At 40.2% G+C, this 20394-nt stretch overlaps 1 protein-coding gene across 3 annotated transcripts in view; it reads left to right on the plus strand.

Annotated features, from left to right (window-relative positions):
* PIP5K1B (phosphatidylinositol-4-phosphate 5-kinase type 1 beta) overlaps positions 1–20394 on the plus strand; it is a 356657-nt gene that overhangs the window by 181625 nt on the left and 154638 nt on the right. For all 3 annotated transcript variants that reach the window (XM_088837923.1, XM_088837922.1, XM_055428357.2), the window contains 2 exons: positions 7491–7608; positions 17486–17638. In XM_088837923.1, the coding sequence (XP_088694049.1) occupies positions 7491–7608; positions 17486–17638 (271 nt within the window). The remainder of the gene's footprint in view (positions 1–7490; positions 7609–17485; positions 17639–20394) is intronic.

Consider the following 20394-nt stretch of genomic DNA (forward strand, 5'->3'; position numbering starts at 1 on the left):
TCAAAGATATTTTTGTGTGTATCCACTGATGGGAAAACAGGACCTTGCCCCAAGGCTGCTCTTGACTGTTTCTTCTGGCCTGACATCCCCTCTGTTCCCTAGTTAACTACTTCAGTCTGCCCATTGGAACTCAGGGAAGGTCAAGGAGACTGAATGAAGGCTGTTTCCTATAATCAAAGAAATGGAGGACACAGAAAGGGCTTGTATCCAGGAGCCCCACAGGCCCTGGACATTATCACTGCCCTGGGACATCAGTGTTCCTGTTTCTTGGGCCTTCCGACTTAGAGTGGGACTTATACCATTGGCTTCCCTGACTCTCAGACCTTTGGGTTTGGATTGGAATTACACTACCAGCTTTCCTGGGCCCCCAGCTTGCATATGGCAGATCGTTGGACTTCTCAGCCTCCATAACCACATGAGCCAATCCCTTATAATAAATCTGTCACCTCATTTTGCCAGGAGGCCACTAACTAACAGTTACATTTTGAAATCAAGGAAGCTCACCATATATAAAATGTTGCCTCTACATATATAAAATGTTGCCTCTTAAAACATCAAAGCTCTGGGCCTTCAGCTCCAAAACTGGACCTCTTTAGAGTCCTGGAGATACTAAATCAATTTCACCCCATTGCTGAGCATCAGATCTCCACTCAGTGCCACTGAAAATAGCGCTTGGTTATCAGGCTCTGAAACCACACATGCAAAGCAGAGTGTTCACGGTACATACAAATGAGAACCCCTAAATGGCTAATCAAATTCAGGCCACCTGATCCTGCAGCATGATTAGGGATGGGGAGCATGGGGATGGGGAGATAACTGGGGTATTTGGGGAGGTTGTACCCTGAAACCTTTAACAGGATCCTGAAAAGGAAGACTAATGGAGGAACATCAAGTTGAAATTAAGGCCAGCCTAATTGCTGCTGCGGAGAAGGCAATGGCAAGCCACTCCAGTACTCTTGCCTAGAAAATCCCATGGATGGAGCAGCCTGGTAGGCTGCAGTCCGTGGGGTCGCTAAGGGTCGGACACGACTGAGCGACTTCACTTTCACTTTTCACTTTCACACATTGGAGAAGGAAATGGCAACCCACTCCAGTGTTCTTGCCTAGAGAATCCCAGGGACGGGGGAGCCTGGTGGGCTTCCGTCTATGGGGTCACACAGAGTCGGACACGACTGAAGTGACTTAGCAGCAGCAGCAGCAGCAGCAGCAATTGCTGCTGACTGTTTCACTGCCTTGGTGTAGATCTAATCTCCTCTTGTTTGTTCCTGGCTAACTTAGGTCATTACTTTCCCTCCCTAGGCTCTGACTTCCTTGTCTACTAAATGGGAAATTCCAGATGCTGGCTACTGCTTCCTCAAGCTTCAGTATTGTAACCCTAAACATTTACTGCCATTGAGAAATAATATACTTTTGGACTGAAGACAAGCACTAACTTTGAAATAAGTTCAGTTAAATTGAAAGTTGAACCCACCTCCGAAGAGTAAATATCAAAATCCCAGAGCCGATCCATAATAAACGCTAACTGCTTCTTGATGAAATAAGGGAGAAAAGAACAAGATAGAGAAAGTACTATTTTTTTATTTGAAGTTTCTTCCTCCTTTGGTGAGGGTAACAAACCCTTTCTTTAGTAACTTGATAGGATAGAACTGTGTGTTGGCTTACTTATTTAGGTTCTTACTTGGCAAAAGGAAGTTGGAGATCCTATGTGGGCCTCAAGATTTTTTAAACATTTTTTCCTTAATATATATTAATTTTATTGAAATATAGTTGACTTACAGTGTTTCAGTTGCACAGCAAGATGATTCAGTTATACACATATATTATTTTTGAAATTATTTTCCATTATAGGTCTTTACAAGATATTAACGATAGTTCCCTCTGCTATACTGTAAACCTCTGTTGCATGTTTCATATCTATTTTTTAAAATTAGAAACTAGCATTCCATTCATACTGTCAGACAACTAAAAATGTATGACATTTTGACCTCCATATTTTTATTGTTGAAATTTTACCAGCTCACAGGATCCAAACATCTCGAATCACTGCTGAAAACATTGTAGCTGAAATTTCTAAAGCCTCAATTTTATGCTGAGACACGAAACTGGGGTCTTTATAAAATGGGTTGAAGAGACCTAAGTCTTAAATTGTGAAGAAGTCTTCTCTTCGACAGACTTCATTTTTGCTGAGTCTAGATGCCTGACCAGCTGCTGATGGCTGCCACCAGGCTCAGGCCTGGAAAGCCCGCAGGGGTTTTTGGTGGAGCTCTCACACTGGCCAGTGGACAAATGCTGATTGCAGTGGTGTTTGTTGCCTTGGCTCAGCATTTCCTGCATGTGCAGAGGAGCCTCTGTGCTGGACATCAGTGGACAAGCACCCACACTGGTACCCTGTAGGTCTGCTGGCTGATCCTCGCTGCACCTGCTGTGTGGTGTTGCTCTTATCCCCTGTACCTCCTGACAACCTCCAGCTGGGGCCAACAGTCCAGTAATTTGCATTTCTTTCAGTAGAGCTTCATTCATATCAGGTTGCTATTTATTCACTGGAACAGCTTACTAAGCAGAAGGGTTACTGAACTTTTCTGCTCTGTGGTACCCAGTGTGCAGAGGTTTGTTTTGGGCTTATGGCTTTTACCCCCAACCTAAAAAAAAAAAAAATTAGTGTTGTAAATGGTAATACATAGAAGGGTTAATCCTCATGATGCTTTTAAAAGAAATACTGTGAATAGTGTCCCTTTCATTCCTGTCCCCTTTGTACCTAGTGTCTAGCTGTACTGACCCCTGTTACTAGGGACCTGTACATCCTTCAAGGCTTTTTTTTATGCAGATACATGCCAAAGATATATTTTTTTGTTTTTGTGTACAAGTGTTGGCATGCTGTACACAGTATTTTGCATCCGCCTTCTTTCACTTAATTTGTCTCAGATCTTACCATGTCAGTGTATTTTGTTGTTCAGTCTCTAAGTCACGTCCAACTCTTTGTGACCTCATGGGCTGCAGCGTGCCAGGCTCCCCTGTCCTTCACTCTCAGAGTTTGCTCAAATTCCTGTCCATTGAGTCTGTGATGCTATCTTACCATCTCATCCTCTGTTCCCTTCTTTTCCTCCTGTCTTCAGTCTTTCCCAGTATCAGGGTCTTTTCCAATGAATCTGCTCTTCACATCAGATGGCCACAGTTCTGGAGCTTCAGCTTTGGCATCAGTCCTTCCAATGACTATTCAGGGTTGCTTTAGTGTAGGATTGATTGATTTGATCTCCTTGCTGTCCAAGGGACTCTCAAGAGTCTTCTCCAGCACCACAGTTCAAAAACATCAATTCTTTGGTGCTCAGCCACCTTTATGGTCCGACTATCACATCCATACATGGCTACTGGGAAAACCACAGCTTTGACTTTATGGACCTTTGTCCACAAAGTGACTTCTATCCTTTTTAATTAAGCTATCTAGGTTTGTCACAGCTTTCCTTCCAAGGAGCAAGTGTCTTTTAATTTCATGGCTACAGTCACTGTCTGCAGTGATTTTGGAGCCCAGGGAAATAAAAACTGTCACTGCTTCCATTTTTTCCTCATCTATTTGCCATGAAGTGATGGAACCAGAGGCCGTGATCTTAGTTTTTTGAATGTTGAGTTTTAAGTCAGCTTTTTAACTCTCCTCTTTCACCCTTATCAAGAGGCTCTTTAGTTCCTCTTCACGTTCTGCCATTAGAGTGGTATTATCTGCATAACTGAGGTTATGTAAGCTTCCTCACTCTTTTGTAATAATTGCATAGTATTCCAGTGTGTGACTGAACCTTAACTGACTGGTTCCCTTCTGACAGACATCTAAGTTGCTTCTAATCCTTCATCCTCATAAACAGTGCCATAATAAATAACCAGGTACGCATATGTCGTTTTATACAAACACTAGTCTAGCATATAGTAATGCATTTGCTAAATCAAGAGTTAAATATACATTTGTAATTTTGACGGTTGTAAAAATGCCCTCCAAAGAAAAAATATCAATTTGCTTTCCCTCTAGTAGTGTCTCAGGCTGCTAGTCTCCCTTGAGTTATAGCAAAGTTTTAAATTTTTGCTCATCTGAGAGAGAAAATGATCTCTTGGTGACAGTTAATTTGCATTTATTCTATCACAAGTGAGGTTGAACATCTTTTCATATGTGGAAGTCATTTGTACTTCCATTTCTGTGAAACACCTGATTGTACCTTTGGCTATTTAAAAAAAATATTAATATATAACTTTTTGGTCTTTTCTTTGCTGTATCTTAGAGCTCTTTATATTGGGAGGTTAGCTTTTTGTGAAATGAGTTGCACATGTTGGGGTGGCCAAAAAGTTCGTTTGCGTTTTTCCGCGCAATGCTTCGGAAAAACCCAAGTGAACTTTTTAGCTAACCCAGTATTTTCTCATTTTGTCACTTTCTTTTTCCTGCTTTTTAAAATTAAAAAAAAAAATCCATTTAGCCCCCTCATTCTTCATGTGACATGTTCAACCCTGGGCTATCTCTTGTTTCCATGCAACCTCAATCATCCAAACTCACTGAGGGCTCCACATGTGCCAGGGCATGGCCTTTCTTTCACATTTTCACCCACTCTGCCATGTCATTTCTAGAGGCTCAGTACCAGGTCTCAGAGAGCACAACTTGTCAGTGGCAGAGATGGAACTTGAACGCAAGTCTCCCTGAACTACAGGGAGTTAGGAGTACCTCAGCTCCCACATAGGGGGTCCAGTGTGATTTGAGAGAATGCAAAATCTTAATATTTGTCAAAGGAAAACAGAATTCATGAACTATAATCTACTAGGAGAAAAACAAATGAAAAATGGTCATGTATTATGATCCACTATTAGGGAACGTTCCTCTCCATTCAGGCCAATGGAGAAGTTCAAGATTGTATAACCTCAGCAGTTAATTATTAATATCTGTTAATTATGCTGTGAAGAAATTGCCACTTCCTGTAATGCCTGTGTTAAGTATTATCCTTGTACTCTGTTCATTGTCTCCATTATACAAATATAACTTATTGATGACCCCATACGCCCGTATCATAGTTGATCCATACCTTTCTTTATATCTTAATGTGGCCCAAAGCTAGCTATTAATAGAGTCAATTTATATTTTTCATTTTTAATGATGTAGTGGCTTTTTATAGCAGCCGTCAGGGGTCAGGGTGGATATGTAAAGAAATAAAGGTTCCCTTTCTTTAACTGGAGATGTTCTGTGTGTGTGTGCGTGCACATGTGTCTGCCTGTCTCATCTCTAGGGAAACCTAACACTATCCTGTTCTCACCTTTTCTGGATGAAGCACAGTAGTCGGGGAGATGTAAATCCAAGGAAAGCTGTTGTAATTAGCGGTAGATTCAGGGAAGGGCGAACAAGTAACCAAAAATGATAGTAACGAATACTGTATCCTCTCTGATAAAATATTGGGTCCCCAACTGCGTGGGAATAAATCATTTAAAGAATAATTCCATGTAAGTGGAACAGGTGTTTTATTTTACTCTTGATTGTTGAAAGTGATCTGTAATAGAATGAATTATTTCTATTATCTCACGATAGAAAGGAGATAAGAGAGTGGGAGAAAATAAAAACTTGGCAACACTCTTGACCCACTGAAAGTAGCCTGCTTCAGATTATTAGTACTTGCTTGCAACAGTGAGAAAAGATGTCAGAGGTCTCTATGAGCCTCTTGCTCTTAATCTCTTATTTCTACACAGCCCATGTTTTCAAGTTATAATTATGTAAGTTCTGCAGTCATTACTTTTGGCAGTCCCATAAAACGTATAACTGAGTGCATGTCTTATAAATCCCAAAATATGGGATGAGGAAATGTTTGGACACCATGCCTGGGTATCATACAAGCATTATGAATATTCAACTGTGCTTGCTTAGGGCAACAATAGCCATTTCAGTGAGCGGATGATCTGGTCATATGTGAGTTCTTCTCCCAAGCAGCCTCCATTCCTGTGTCACTCCCATCCTGTATGTGCCTTGCTGCTGCCTGAGTGCAGTCCTGGCCTTCCCAGAGAAGACTGGTTGTTATAGGATGGCCCCTAACAACACAAGCCTACTACTTCTTTTGGAAGTCACCAAAAGAAACGGTCATCTGTAACCATGCAGGGGGAAAGCTGGCCACACAATATATTTCCTAAATAGGTTTTAAGGATTATTTTGGACTATGTGATTTTTTTTTTCCTTTTATGTTGACTTTTGAACCTAAGCTTCATTTAAGAATCAAGTTTACTGAATTAGCATTATCTTAAACTCATTTTTTTCATTTAAAAAATACTTATTGTCTACCATGTGTCAGGTACTGATAAAAAAATCTGACAGACCTCAGCAAATTTAAACTGTAGTGGATTCTAAGTACTTGTTGCGTGCTGAAAGCCTTTTTATTTGCACAGTGTATTTGTGTAATATCCATGAGAGACCGGCCTCAGTGTCCCACCTAGAATGTGGTGAGAAAGGATTCTGAACCTCTAAATAAAAATTTTTTTACAATAAAAATTAGGTAATGTCATGTGAAATGTATTACTGCTGTAGTCAAAGAATAAAATGGATGGTAAACATCATAAACATAAAAATTCAGAGTAGTAGATGTCTCTAAGGAGAAGGAGGAGTATATTATCCATAAAAATTACTAAAGGCAATTGAACTACATGAATAATATTTTATTTCTTAAGCAACAGTTTAGGTGCATGAGTATTTGCTGATCTCCTTATTTATACCTGTCATAAATTTTGCACAAAAATTTTCAAAGATGAACCCAGAAGAGGAAAAAAAATCATGATATGTATGGGAATGGAAAACAGGTTTTAAAATCCCTAAATATTTAAGGTCTTTTCCCTGTAACTGTGGATATAAGAAAGAGTTTAGATTCAGCACCCATCTATTTCCATTGTGTTGTTTTAACAGTTAAAATGTTGTACAGTTTAATAGTTAATAGAACTAGAATTTGAAGTCAAAATAGTCTTTGCTGATGTTCTTTATCTCTCTTTTTTTTAACATTTTAACTTGTTAGAACGACATTTAATAGTTGTTCCACTATTTATTTCTGTTGGTGAGACATTTTCTAAGTTATTTTACTTATTCCTAGTTTAAAATGTTTAAGCAATATTCAAAATTCATGGCAAAAAAAAAATGCATTTTTGAAATTGCTCAAAACACTGGATTTTATACCTAAAGCAGTACAGCAGTGGTTTCATTGGAGAGAATGGAGTGATTTTCCCATAAAGGAAGCACAGGAGGATGAAGAATTTTCAGGCTGAAGACACATTGTAACTGGAAGGGGATGCGAGCTTGGAGTGGCCCTTGCTGCATTAGCAGCTGTTTTTCCCTGATGGCCATTGGCCTTTGTGACACTAGCTTAGAGATACTCTGTATCAAGGGATGTTTTACTAGAGGGGAAATTGGTGCAGGACTAATAGAGTTAGAATTTGAAGTCAAAATTGTCTTTGCTAATGTTCTTTATCTCTCTCTTTTTTTTTTAACATTTTAACTGCAGTGAAGGGAGCAATCTGACCCCAGCACATCACTACCCAGACTTCAGATTTAAGACATATGCTCCACTAGCATTCCGATATTTCAGAGAACTTTTTGGTATCAAGCCTGATGATTACTTGGTAAGAACTTATCATTTTCCTTCATTCTCCAGAAATGTGTGACGTCAACATTTGTCTCATAGCAATAGCAGCAAGTGTCTCATAGCAACAGCAACAAATGGCCTGGGTCTCTTACTTTACAAAACTCTGGAGCATAGCAAAAGGATCAAGTTTTATAACAATTATAAATTGTTATAAATGTGGTTTGACTCTCTACCTGATAGCTATAGAATCTACTATGGTAATTGATATTTAAATAAGTGGAATTCAGTTGCTACTTCAGATAATTCTTCTAACAGATATAATTAGCTGTAAATACTCCTGTGAGTTTTGCTGATTGGGTTCTCTTTGAAAGTCTTCCTATTTTAATTACCTTATTTATACTATTCATCTCAAACCTGCCGTGGCCCATGGCCATGTTCACCTTGACCTACAATTTGAATATGATTTTAAAGAAGCTGGATAGTTTTGTCCTAAACAGCTCTTCATGTGGGCTCTTTCTGAAGGTATGTTTTGTTTGGTACAAAGGCATGTATTATCCTTAAGTCTGTCTTTTCTCCCTGTCTGCCTTTTGGCACACAGCCAGGACAAACACAGCAGGCTTTTTGTGAGAAAGTCTGATGTGACCTCAGAGTTTTACCTTATTCCTGTTGAAGAAGCCAGGAAGTTTCTTTCTGTTTCAAGAGAAAAATGGTTTATCTTATAATTTGATCACTGTTAACACCCTGGGGCTCTTGAAAATTGGTTTTCAAGAAGCTTTAGGAAGGATACCATGAAATATTTATTGTTCAATCCATTCTGAATGATCTTAGTAAGACTTGAGCGATCTGAGAATAATCCTTTGCAGAAGTACAGCAACATGTGTTACTTATTAACAGAGAATATTTAAACTCTGTTTTATAATTTGAATATGGTATAAATGATTAAATTCAAAGCTGATTCAAATCTGAGCTGATAAAACCCATGAATGACCCTCTCCCTTAGTTGAGCCCTAAGGAAAACTTCTGCCTGATGAGTGAAAGAATATACTGTTTGCTCAAGGAAGTAATAGTAAGTCTTCATAGAGCATGAGAACTGAGTAGAACTGTGTAGTACTGTGGGCATCCTGCTGCCTTAAATGTGCACTTGTCCTACTCACATTTGGGTTTCCCTGGTAGCTCAGCTGGTAAGGAATCCACTTGCAATGAAGGAGACCCCGGTTCAATTCCTGGGTCAGGAAGATCTGCTGGAGAAGGGATAGGCTACCCACTCCAGTTTTCTTGGGCTTCCCTGGTGGCTCAGTTGGTAAAGAATCCACCTGCAGTGTGGGAGACCTGGGCTTGATCTCTGGATTGGGAAGATCCCTGGAGAAGGGAATGGCTACCCACTCCAGTATTCTGGCCTGGAGAATTCCCTGGGCTGTATGGACCCCCCGTCCATGGGGTTGCAAAGAGTCAGACACAACTGAGTGACTTTCACATACAACTCAACATCAAAAATAAATAAACAACCTGATTTAAAAATGAGCAGAGGCTCTGAATAGACATTTCCCCAAAAAAGGCATACAGATGGCCAACAGGTACACGAAAAGATGCTTAGTATCACTAATCAACAGAGAGATGCAAATCAAAACCACACAAGCTGTCACTTCACATCTGTCAGATGGCTGTGCCGCTCTCTGCCTCCCCACACCCCACACCTCTACCCCTCCACACCCCGCTGGTGGAGAGATTAGGTGCTTCTACAGCAATGTCAGCCCTGCCCTCTTAACCACGCAAGTACGTGAACACAGGCACTTGCAGGATGTGGGGCAGGATTTATATTAGGGAAGATCCTTTAGTTTCTGGCCATTTGGTAGTTACTGAGGGTCACTGGTATTCAGGAAACACGTTTGGAGAACCCAATGGGGTCTTAATACTGTGTTATTGAAAACAAGATTGATGATAGCTCATCTTCTGCCGTATGTTACAAGTTAATGGATTCTCTCTTTCTGACTGACTTTGAGCTTCTGCCAACCAACGTGATGCCCCAGACTTGCATTTCATAACACAGATTCAATCAGTATGATGAGATTGCTGTCTACCCTGACAGGTCTCTGTTTAGTGGGCCAATGGCCATCAACCTGCAGGCTAGGAAGCCCATTCTTTAGTCAGTCTGCCTTACAGGATTTTTTTCCTTGGGAAGGCATTTTTCTAAGCAACAAGTCACACAGCTTATACAGTTCCCTAATGAGCCTTTAAGCTGGAAAAATTACCTTCATAATGGTGTCAGAATGTTTACAAAGGAGCAGGAGGCTATGCTGATGGCTTCTCAAAGCAGAAGTCCTCTTTCATGTACCTGGCAGAAGGTCGTTAATTGATTATTGGGTCCTTTGAACAGCAACTGTAACTAAAATGCTCTGCTAATAATTATGGAGAGATTAAAAAAATTACAAGTCATGACACTCAGAGAACTTAGAATCCAATTGGGATGATGATTGATGTGGGAAAACCACCCATTCTACCAGGCAGTAAATAAAAAGAGGAAGTGAAACAATAAACGCTCCAAGATTTCAAAGGAGGGAGAAATCGCTGTCTCTTGGATCGATGATTAGGAAGACTTCTTATGGGTATGGCATGGTTTAACCGTGACCTAAAAATTACGGTTAAATTTGAGTAGGTGGGGAAAAAGGGAAAGATGTTGGAATGGCATGTAAGGATGAGGAGCAGTGTTAGCATTATGAGACCAGAGATGGAAATGCATTAGATAGGGCTTTGAATGGCCCAGTATAGCAGGAAGGGAAGGTTTTGATCAAGAATATTAGAATGATCAGTTCAGTTCAGTTGCTCATTCGTGTCCAGCTCTTTGCAACCCTGTGGACTGCAGCACGCCAGGCCTCCCTGTCCATCACCAACTCCCAGAGTTTACTCAAGCTCATGTCCATTGAGTCGGTGATGCCATCCAAGCATCTTATCCTCTGTCGTCCCCTTCTCCTCCCACCTTCGATCTTTCCCAGCATCAGGGTCTTTTCAAATGAATCAGTTCTTCACATCAGGTGGCCAAAGTACTGGAGTTTCAAAGTATTGGAGTTTCAGCTTCAGTTTCAGCCCTTAGAAAGATAGGGTCAAATAATTCAAATAACCAGTTATGTTTTTTTTTTAAATTCTAGGAAATTAGTGAAATGTAAAGACTGACTAGATGTTTGATTATGTGGAAGATATTTTTTGTAAAGGGATGGGATAAGGGTATTGTGGTTCTCTTTTATAAGAGGAATCCTCATCCTTTAGAGGCAAATAGTAGCTTACCTGGTAAAGAGTCCACCTGCAATGCAGGAGACCCCAGCTCAATTCCTGGGTTGGGAAGATCCGCTGGAGAAGGGATGGGCTACCCACTCTAGTATTCTTGGGCTCCCCTAGTGGCTCAGCTGGCAAAGAATCTGCCTGCAATGTGGGAGACCTGGGTTCAATCCCTGGGTTGGGAAGATCCCCTGGAGAAGGGAAGGGCTACCCACTCCAGTATTCTGGCCTGGAAAATTCCATGGACTATACAGTCCATGGGGTCGCAAAGAGTCAGACACGACTGAGTGACACTCAGTAAAATATTTATTGGAGAAATGATTTAATGTCTGTGATTTGCTTTAAAAGAATCTGAGGAAAGCAGGCAGGGGAAGGATTGAGGATGTAAAGAGACAAGATAGGCTATGAGTTGTTAGCTGTTGAAACCGGAAGACAGACACATGAATGTTAATTGCACAGTTCTCTACTTTTATGTATATTTGAAATTTTTCGTGATAAAAAGCTAGGCGGGGGGGGGAGATAAGACCAGGCAGGTTAAGTGTGCTTTTGTTGGATTGCATTTTCCACCTCCCTTGTTAATTGTACACCCAGTTCCGTAACCGGACCCATCTCTGGGAACTGCGGAAGACAGAACAAGGGCAATGGGCCTCTAACTACATGGCTACCTAGTCCCCAGTGGCTAGGACCTCCCACAGCCCAGGATCAAGGCAGCTCCCCTTATTGGTCTTGGAGCTTCTGGAGGCTCACCTCTGAAGCACTGTATCTCAGGACCCTACCTGGTGATCTGGAGTGTGATAGATGAGGAAGGGGTCTTTTGCCTGAGGCATTGTGCTTCGGAGAGTCAGGTAGAACCTCAGAGACTTTTTAGCCCAACTCTTCATTATAGATGAGGAATCTGACACTGGTGAAGGGAAGTGCCCAAGGTTACCCATGCTGAGGGATGGAGGCAAAGCCAAAGCCAGAGCAATAGTCTCACATGCTTCCAACCACTGAGTCTTACACCTGTCATTAGATGGCAGGAATTCCCTGGACTCCACACATTCACTCCCAAGGGCCCCAGTTCAATCCTTAGTTGGGGAACTGAGATTCCACAAACTGCACAGCCCGGCCCCTGCAAAAAACCCAAAAGGTATGGTCTCACGGTGGTCACTCCCTAGCCGTCAAATTGTGAACTGTGGTTATCCATTCTGAAAAATGAGACAAAGAGGTCACATACACATAACAAAGCACATTTTGGAATAGTTAAGCCCAAAAAATAGAAGAATGAAATAAGATGTCCCCTGAAACACCATGTGCAGGAAAGAGAAGGATAAGGCGTACGTCACAAATGCATCCTGGCATCCATCAAACTAGGGCTATCTAAACCCAGATTTGTGAAGATATACTGATCTAAACGGGAGGGGAAAAGCGAAGATGTAGGGATTGGTCACTATAGATAGATTGATATCAGATCCCTGTGATATGTGTGTATTTCTGCTTAGTCTTATGCTGTTGCATCTGGATTTCAGCCTGAATTACCCTGATTACATTCTCAGTACTGTTAAAATTCACCAAGTGCGTGCTGATTACAAATTCATGTTGAAATGTGCACAATTGGATGTGAGACAGCGTGGTGAGGGTGCATCCGCGTGTACTACAAATCAATGCAAATGCTCCTTCTTCCTTCTTTGTTCCTAAATAAAGGCCTCCCAGGAGAAGGGGCCCCAGAGCATTTTCCCCCCATTTCTGCTTAGGCAACAAGCCTTTGGTTCATTTCCTTCTTTTCCAGGTGCCTGGGTATTCCCAAGTCCAGGGTGATTTAGGTTTATTGACACCCATAAGAAAGAGAGCAGGGTAAATAATTAAACACCATTGAGGGGAAGAAATGGCAGGAAAAATGATCTCCACCTCACTGTGCAAGTTTACAGCGTTGATTTGCCTTGGCAGAGCCCAGCTGGACTGTGCTTTGCATTCTTTCCAGTGGGTACATAAGGAGGCCCTGCAGGAAATAGAAGGCAGGGAATGAGCACACTGCCACAGCTTACACAGTGAGGGTGCCAGGAAGGTACATCAAGGTGCACACAGGGGCTTGTTGATCACAGCTAATTAAAATGTTCCCATAGCTCCTCTTTATTTGCTCTGAAAACACATTTTGAAGAGGATAGCTTAGCAGAGAACACTAAGAGAGTTGCAAGGTGAAAAGCCATAGAATCAGAGGTGATAATGGTAGAAGGGGTTCTGCATCCTAATGCCAACTTATTGTAGACTGACACTGTGCTAGAAGTGACCCCAAAATGGTTATTGAAAGAGGTCAAAACAACTGATTTCTCCATTCATATTCATCTGTAAATTGCATAATAAAGGAGTATTTGGCAATTAGTAACCAATGAAAGAGTCTTCGGTTTGTGTCACTGCTTCTGGAAGAATCTGAGACTTTAATTGGAAGCAGATGTTCACATCTGAATCCAGTTTTCCCTAGACAGCTCTTCCTGAATCACCCCCTAATTTCTCTATTTGCAGCCCCTAATTTCTGCATTCTTTGTTGTTTTTGTACTTTCACAACATTCACTCCTACCCACAAGAGGATTCTATGCCAGAAATCCAAACCCCATGGAACAAAGAATCAAAATCCTAAGAGTCTGGGATCTGCCTTCATTTTTTATGAGAATGGGATTTACATCTTTATTTTCCTGAGTCTCAGATTCGTGATTACACAAATCACCCACTTTTTCTTTTTAAAAAAGTTAATTTCTTTAATTGAAGTATGGTTAACTCAGTGTTGTATTGGTTTCAAGTGTACTGCAAAGTGATTCATATGTATAGGTATATATATGCATATACATTCTTTTTCAGATTCTTTTCCATTATAGATTATTACAAGATTTTGAGTGGAGTCGCCTGTGCTATACAGTGGGTCCTTTTTGTTGTTTATCTATTTTATGTAGAGTAGGATGTCTTAATCCCAAACTCCTAACTTATCTCATCACCCCCCACCCATCTCTTTTCTTGCTTCACCAAGATCATCTTAGTGTGTACCTTTGAGTAGCCTTCTTGTCATGGGAGTTAGGCTGAAACTCTCGGTACATCCTAGGGCACTGATGAGCATGTAGTGAAAAATGGCAACAGCAGTGCCTAAGTGGTCACTCTTTGTCAGGGATTTCAAAAACATTTATTTTTAAAACTCTGAGATGCTATCAAGTATATATCACCATCTTTATTTTAGAGATGAGGTTTCTAAGACCCCAAGATGCTAAATTACTCAAGGTCATGTGACTAGCCACTGGTAGAGTCATGATTGTACAAACTGTCTTCCACGTGGACTCTGCCCAGAGCAGGAAAGGAAAAGTTCCCTCTGCCTCCTCTCGGCTTTTTCAGCATCCTGTGTGGAGACTGATGGCTGTTTTTATTTTCCTTGCTTATCCTCAACTCATTCTTAAGGGCATAGGTTGCAGTGCTGCTTAGCAAGAGAGCTTCAGGAAGCAAGGCTGGAGGAAAAAGGAGAAGGTAGGGGATGAAAGTTGCCAGTGATGTTAAGAAAGGCAGTGAACTCTTGCTTCTTTTTTTTTCCTGGTGAATTTTGTTTCCCTTACCCACAGTGCTGCCAGAGCAGGATGATTTAAAAGGTAACATCTAGACATTGCCTTTTAATCATTTTTCTCCCAGTTTCTCTGTTTCTTCTCCTCCCTCCTTCCCTTCTTCCTCATATCCTCTCAGATGTTTCTTTGATAAGGACTTACATATTCACAGACCCAGATGAAATACTTTGAAGGATGTTCAGCCCTGGTGATTTCAAATGCCTCCATCCTCAAAATACAGTTCCTTAAATCCCTACTATTGCCTCTTACCAGGGCTGGTCTGATCTCACACATTAGCTTCCTTACCTTTTTCTCTGCCCACAGTGTTTCTATAAGTCAATAATAGGGATTATTAACTAATAATCACTAAACTCATAAACCTAAAATTGCCTATTCTGCTTTGGGGCGCTATGTGGGGAGACTGACAGCCCTTCAGCTGCTGGTAAATTTCAGTCATTTATTTGACAAAAATTTATTGAGTCCCTTCTGTGTACAAGGCACAGATGCTGAACCATATCAGAATTTAAGAGAGTCATGGTTTATGCCCTCATAGAGTTTTACAGTCTAGAGGGAATTTGGAATAAGTAAATAGGCAATTAAGGTATTTTGTGGTACTCAAATGGTAAAGAATCTGCCTGCAATGCGGGAGACCTGGGTTCCATCCCTGGGTTGGGGAAATCCCCTGGAGAAGGGAATAGCAACCCACTCTAGTATTACCTGGAGAATTCCATCGGCAGAGGGGTCTGGTGGGCTGCAGTCCATGGGGTTGCAAAGAGTCAGACATGACTGAGCGACTAACACATTCACGTGGTATCTTCTGTGACAAGAGCATCCAGTGCCAGGAAGCAGGTGATGTGGACCCACAGAACCAGGCCGAGTTTTCCAGAGCGAGTGTCGTCCAGCAGACACTGAAGGCCAGCGTCACTATACCAGCCTCCTTACTGTGTCTTCCTTCTGTCCTCCTAGTGGGGCCTCTCAGCACAGCAGATGGAGTGAGTGGTCCTCTGCTGCAGACCCTCCAGTGGCTTTCAGCTCTCCTAAGTAAAAGGCCACATTCCTTATATAGCCTATATATTTGTCTGTCCCACCAGACCCTTCTGGCTCCTTCCCCTTCAGCTGTCCTCTCTGCTCCCTTTGCTTCAGCCGTGGCCTCCTTGCTGTGCCATGAACTCTCCAGGTCTCAAAGTCTTAGCATTTGCCCTTCCTTCTGACTTCAGTACCCTTTCTCCAGATATCCCCAGGCCTCTCTTCAAATGCCACCTTCCCAATAGGCTTTTAGTGACCACCTTGTCTTCACCGTTGGAGGTACTCCCTGCATCCCCCTTTCCCTGTGTCCTTTCTCTCAACAGCACTTAAGCACATTCTGATATGTAAGTTATTTACTTTTTGTTGGCTGTTTCCTCGTACTACTCCTCGTATAAGCTTCCTAAGCGCCTGGGGCAGTGCATCTATCTGCACTCAGTAGGTACTTTTTAAATGGTGAATGAACATGGATAATGCATTTCTGGCATAGAACTAGAATCATATGTGATATTAACCAAATCATCCTAAGGGTTTTCGTGAAGAATCGGCAAGCCAAGTGGATGATAAAATCCATATGTCAAGTGTTTAAGTGCATATACATCCTACCAAAGATAATTCGTCATCATATAATGGTAGTCCAGTGTCTGTTGTCAAGAAAATAAGGGGTTTTTTTTAAATGAAGATTTATTCGGTGGTATTCAGCCAGATGAAGGTATCATGGAGGTGGTTTCTGATAGAAGAAAATGCAGTCAATAATCAAGAGTGTCTGGCACACTTGAGAAAATGAGAAATAGTTCTCTGGAGTTAGAGGTAGAGTTTAAGGAGGAAAGTGATGAGAGAGAAGGCTGAAGAGCAGAGCTTTGTCATCCATGGACTTGAACGCTCTGCTAAGAAACTTGGATGTAATTGTCTCTATTAACACTGGAACCCACAGAAAGGTTTGAAGGCATGGAAGGCTATGCAGTTTGGAAAGATCTCTGGTTTCCTGGTGGAGGATGCTCAGGAGGAGTCAAGAGTGGATAGCTGAGAACAGGTGTGGAGCTTGCCATATAATCAAGGCATGAAATGATGAAACCACTGAACTTCAGGAATTTGAAAAAGATGTCATGAATGGGGCAGATATGGAAGTAGTCTGGATATGGAAGATGAACAAATGTGACGCCTCAAGGATGATGTCCCAGTTTCTGGTTTGGAGAACAGAGTGAATGATGCTTCCTTTCTATAAGAGAGGGAGAATGAATGATGCTTCCTTTTTATAAGATAGGGAGAGAGAGAGAAGGAGGATGGGGGAGGAGCAGATGATCTAGTCAGTGTGTATAGTTGGACAGGGTGTGCATCGCCCGGGGATACCTGGCTAAGGTGAAGGAGGGAAGACTGGGATCTATCCCTTCATATCTTCACCAACCTCTTTATGGCTCAGAGCTGCATACACCAGGAAAAAAAAGAGTTCTGTCTTTCTAGTCACTACCAAGGCACCACATGGACTCACCACAGGCTGAGATGAACTTGCTTTTGAAATTGTTACATATGAAGTGTTTGTGGTATAACTAGGTAGAAATGTCTGTTACATAGTTAAGCATACAGGTCTGGATCCCCCAGTGGAGATCTTGGCTGGAGATGCAGATGTTAGAGTCATCTCTTTGTTGAAATCATGAGTGAATGACCTCTCTTAGAGTAAATAGTGAGACAAGAATATGTGTTGATGTCAAGTGATGAATACACAGTGGGGACCACACCTTCCATTCTTATTTTGTGGGCACTTGCTAGAAACAAAGTGCCTTGGTCAACACCACTCTTGGGAGTTACCTCACTGAACAGATATGGTGTGGTACTGGGGGTGGAGGAAGACTTATTGTTTCCTACCATGAAGTTATTAAGGTAAATGGATCAGCTAAATTTTCAGAAATCTCATAAGAGCCATTTTAGTATACCTAGAGTCTCCTCTTAAAGCTCTTGGAGAGGGCTTCCTGTTTTAACATGGGTAAGACATGTAATGCTCTGGTTTTCTTCATTGGATGCATCATATACATTAATGTATTTTTACTGCTTATGTATTTGTTCTTGTAGTATTCCATATGCAGTGAACCTCTAATAGAGCTGTCTAACCCTGGAGCCAGTGGATCCTTGTTTTTTGTGACCAGTGATGATGAATTTATCATCAAAACAGTTCAGCATAAAGAAGCAGAGTTCCTTCAGAAGCTACTGCCAGGCTATTACATGGTAAGTGCACATAATTAAAGCTTCTACTTAAGATTTAATTATTTTCCTCCACAGTTTTTTTTTTTAATTTTTTTTTTTTTTCAGTGACTCTGGCATGTTTCTTTCTCTTTGCTGAGGTTTATTTTGCATTTAGAGTATACTATGAAACTGATTGAGTAGATTTTGAGAAGTAAGTAGAACTATGTAGGAGAGCGTAGCTATTGACTGACTCAGTCCTGGGCTCACGTCCCACTCAAACATCAACTAACTCGTGTGACCAGGTGTAAATAAGGTAAGCTCTGAGCCTCAGTCTTTGAAGGCTGGGAGACACCTGTCTTCCATGGTGGGTGTAACAGAGACAGGATCCAGGATGCAGGATGCAGAATAAAGGAAGCAATGCATTGCAGAGCTCTTTGCACGTAGTAGTAATATGAGTAGTTAACATTCATTGAGGAGTAAGCTGTAAAACTGATGAGGTAATTGAGACAAAGATAAATGGAATCACTTGCCAAGGGTTATTTAACTAATGGGCTATAGATCTGGGGCTTGAAGACAAGCAGTAGGGGGTCCAGAGGGTGCATCTTTAACCCCTGCACCTTATAGGGGCACACATTCAGTATTAGCCACTTTTAGCCATCACAATTCAGAATTTAGGATGTCATAGGTTAAATACAACATGAAAATCACTTTCCATGTAATGTTTTAGAGACAAAGAAACTATAACCTAGCCCAGGATTTGGATTTGCTAAACATTTAGGCCAGATTTTTAAAAATAAGCATTTTCCTCAGTAGTTTTATTGTTTTCATACCTCTGATTTCTTTGTACTTTCATGGCAGTTATTAATTTTCTGTGATTGGAATGGTAGCAGGATTTCAAAAGCCACAGTTCTGCTATTCATTTGCTATGAGAGGTGATAACTGTCGTTTTTGTTGCAAAACAAAATTGATGAGATATGCCATACAGTGTGTAAAAATATTCTTTAATTCCAAAATCTGCTCAAGATAACAGTAACTGCTATAAGTTAGTCTTGCATATAAATATAGGAATTGAAAATCTAAACAAAAATCTTAGTGGGCAGCATACACGATTTTAAAAGATTTTGATCCTGAACAAAACTGGGAAATATTTTTTAGCACAAATTTTCTACTATATATTAGGGAAAATAGAAAAATAGAAGAGGAAAAAATGCAACCAACTGTATTTATTTTCTCAGAGATACACATTGCTAGTATTTGGTATATATCCTTTCAAATGTATCCTAGTCATATACACATTTTTAAATAATTTAAAATTGCAGTCAAAGTCACATAGCACTCTTTGTTAATCTTCTAAGTGAGTAAATCTTAAACTTCTCTTTTTCTAAGCTTAGGTAGATTAGTCTCTTATTGTAGAACTCCACTGTCCAATATGGTAGCCATTAGCCATATGTGGCCATTAAATTAAGTAAAATTTTACAATTTAGCCTAACCAAGTAATTTTATCCCAACCATGTAAGCTAGTATAACAAATAATATAATTCATCTTATTAACAAGAAAAAATGTGAGCATTATGTGGTTATCCATCTAGATATCAGGGAGAATTCTTAAAATTGGAAAATTTTACATAATAGGCAAATAAACCAACAGGCATAAAAACCAACTTTTATCAATCTCCCAGAGTTCACAGAACATTTCATGGAGAAGAACAAAAGCTCTTTCCCTGAAAGTAATAGAAAAAGATAAGGATGCTTTCCATTAATGATCTTCTCTAACATATTTGCTAGAATTTCCAGCAGTAACTTTTTGAGTATTAAAAAAATAGAATAAAAGTATAAACACTGTTCTGTACAGATGATGCAACTGAAAATGAGCAGAACTTCAAGAAAATAAACCAGTAGTTTCTAGAGGTAATGAAAATCCAGTAGATCTGCAGCATGTTCGATAAATCTAAAAAATCCATCATATTCTATTATGTAGATCATATAAAGTTGGAGGGTATAAGGGGGAAAAAAGAATTCCATTCATGATGACAATAATTTATAATGATTATTATTAAAGATATAAATAAATGAAGACATACTATAATTCTGATTGGAAAAGCAGCTTATAGTAAGTATAGCATATGAACAATAATCCAAAAAGAATTTATAAAATTTTATTTAATAAGAACTCAAATGCTTATGTCTATAAAAAAATGAACACCACCAATATGAAGGAAACTACAAAATGTTATTGAAGGACATAAACAGAGTTCTGAAATAATAAAGAAATGTGCATCATTCCTGAACTCAGAATTGTAATGAGTTTAATTGCCCACATCAGTTTATAAATCCAGTCTAATTCCAATCAAAAATTCTAATAGGATTTTTTTCCCCTGAACTTGACAGAGCTGGTTCATTTGAAAGTGAAAACAAATATTATATTAAGAGTAGTTTTAAAAACAAACAGGAAAGCAAGCCTATAGAAATGGACAAAACATTTTGGCAAAGGAGAAAATGTCAGTCCTGCCATAACATACACCAAAAATGTGTAAATCTATGCTAGTATTAAAGTGGTGGCATTTGTACAGATCTAGACAAAAAGATCAATGGATTCAAATAAAGTGTCCAGAAATAGATACATGTGTATTTGACAGCTTATTGCATGATATAGGAGGGACTTAAATTCAATTGAGAAAGGACAGACCGTTTAATAAATGGTTATCCATTTGAAAAAAAGAAAATCCCCTATTTCAGATCTCTCACACACAGTTACTTCCAGACAAGGGAAACAAAAGCAAAAAATAAATAAATGGGAC

This window comes from Moschus berezovskii, chromosome 7, assembly GCF_049115385.1.
Source record: "Moschus berezovskii isolate FMDL1 chromosome 7, NW_MosBer_1.0, whole genome shotgun sequence".
NCBI classification, from domain to species: Eukaryota; Metazoa; Chordata; class Mammalia; order Artiodactyla; family Moschidae; genus Moschus; species Moschus berezovskii.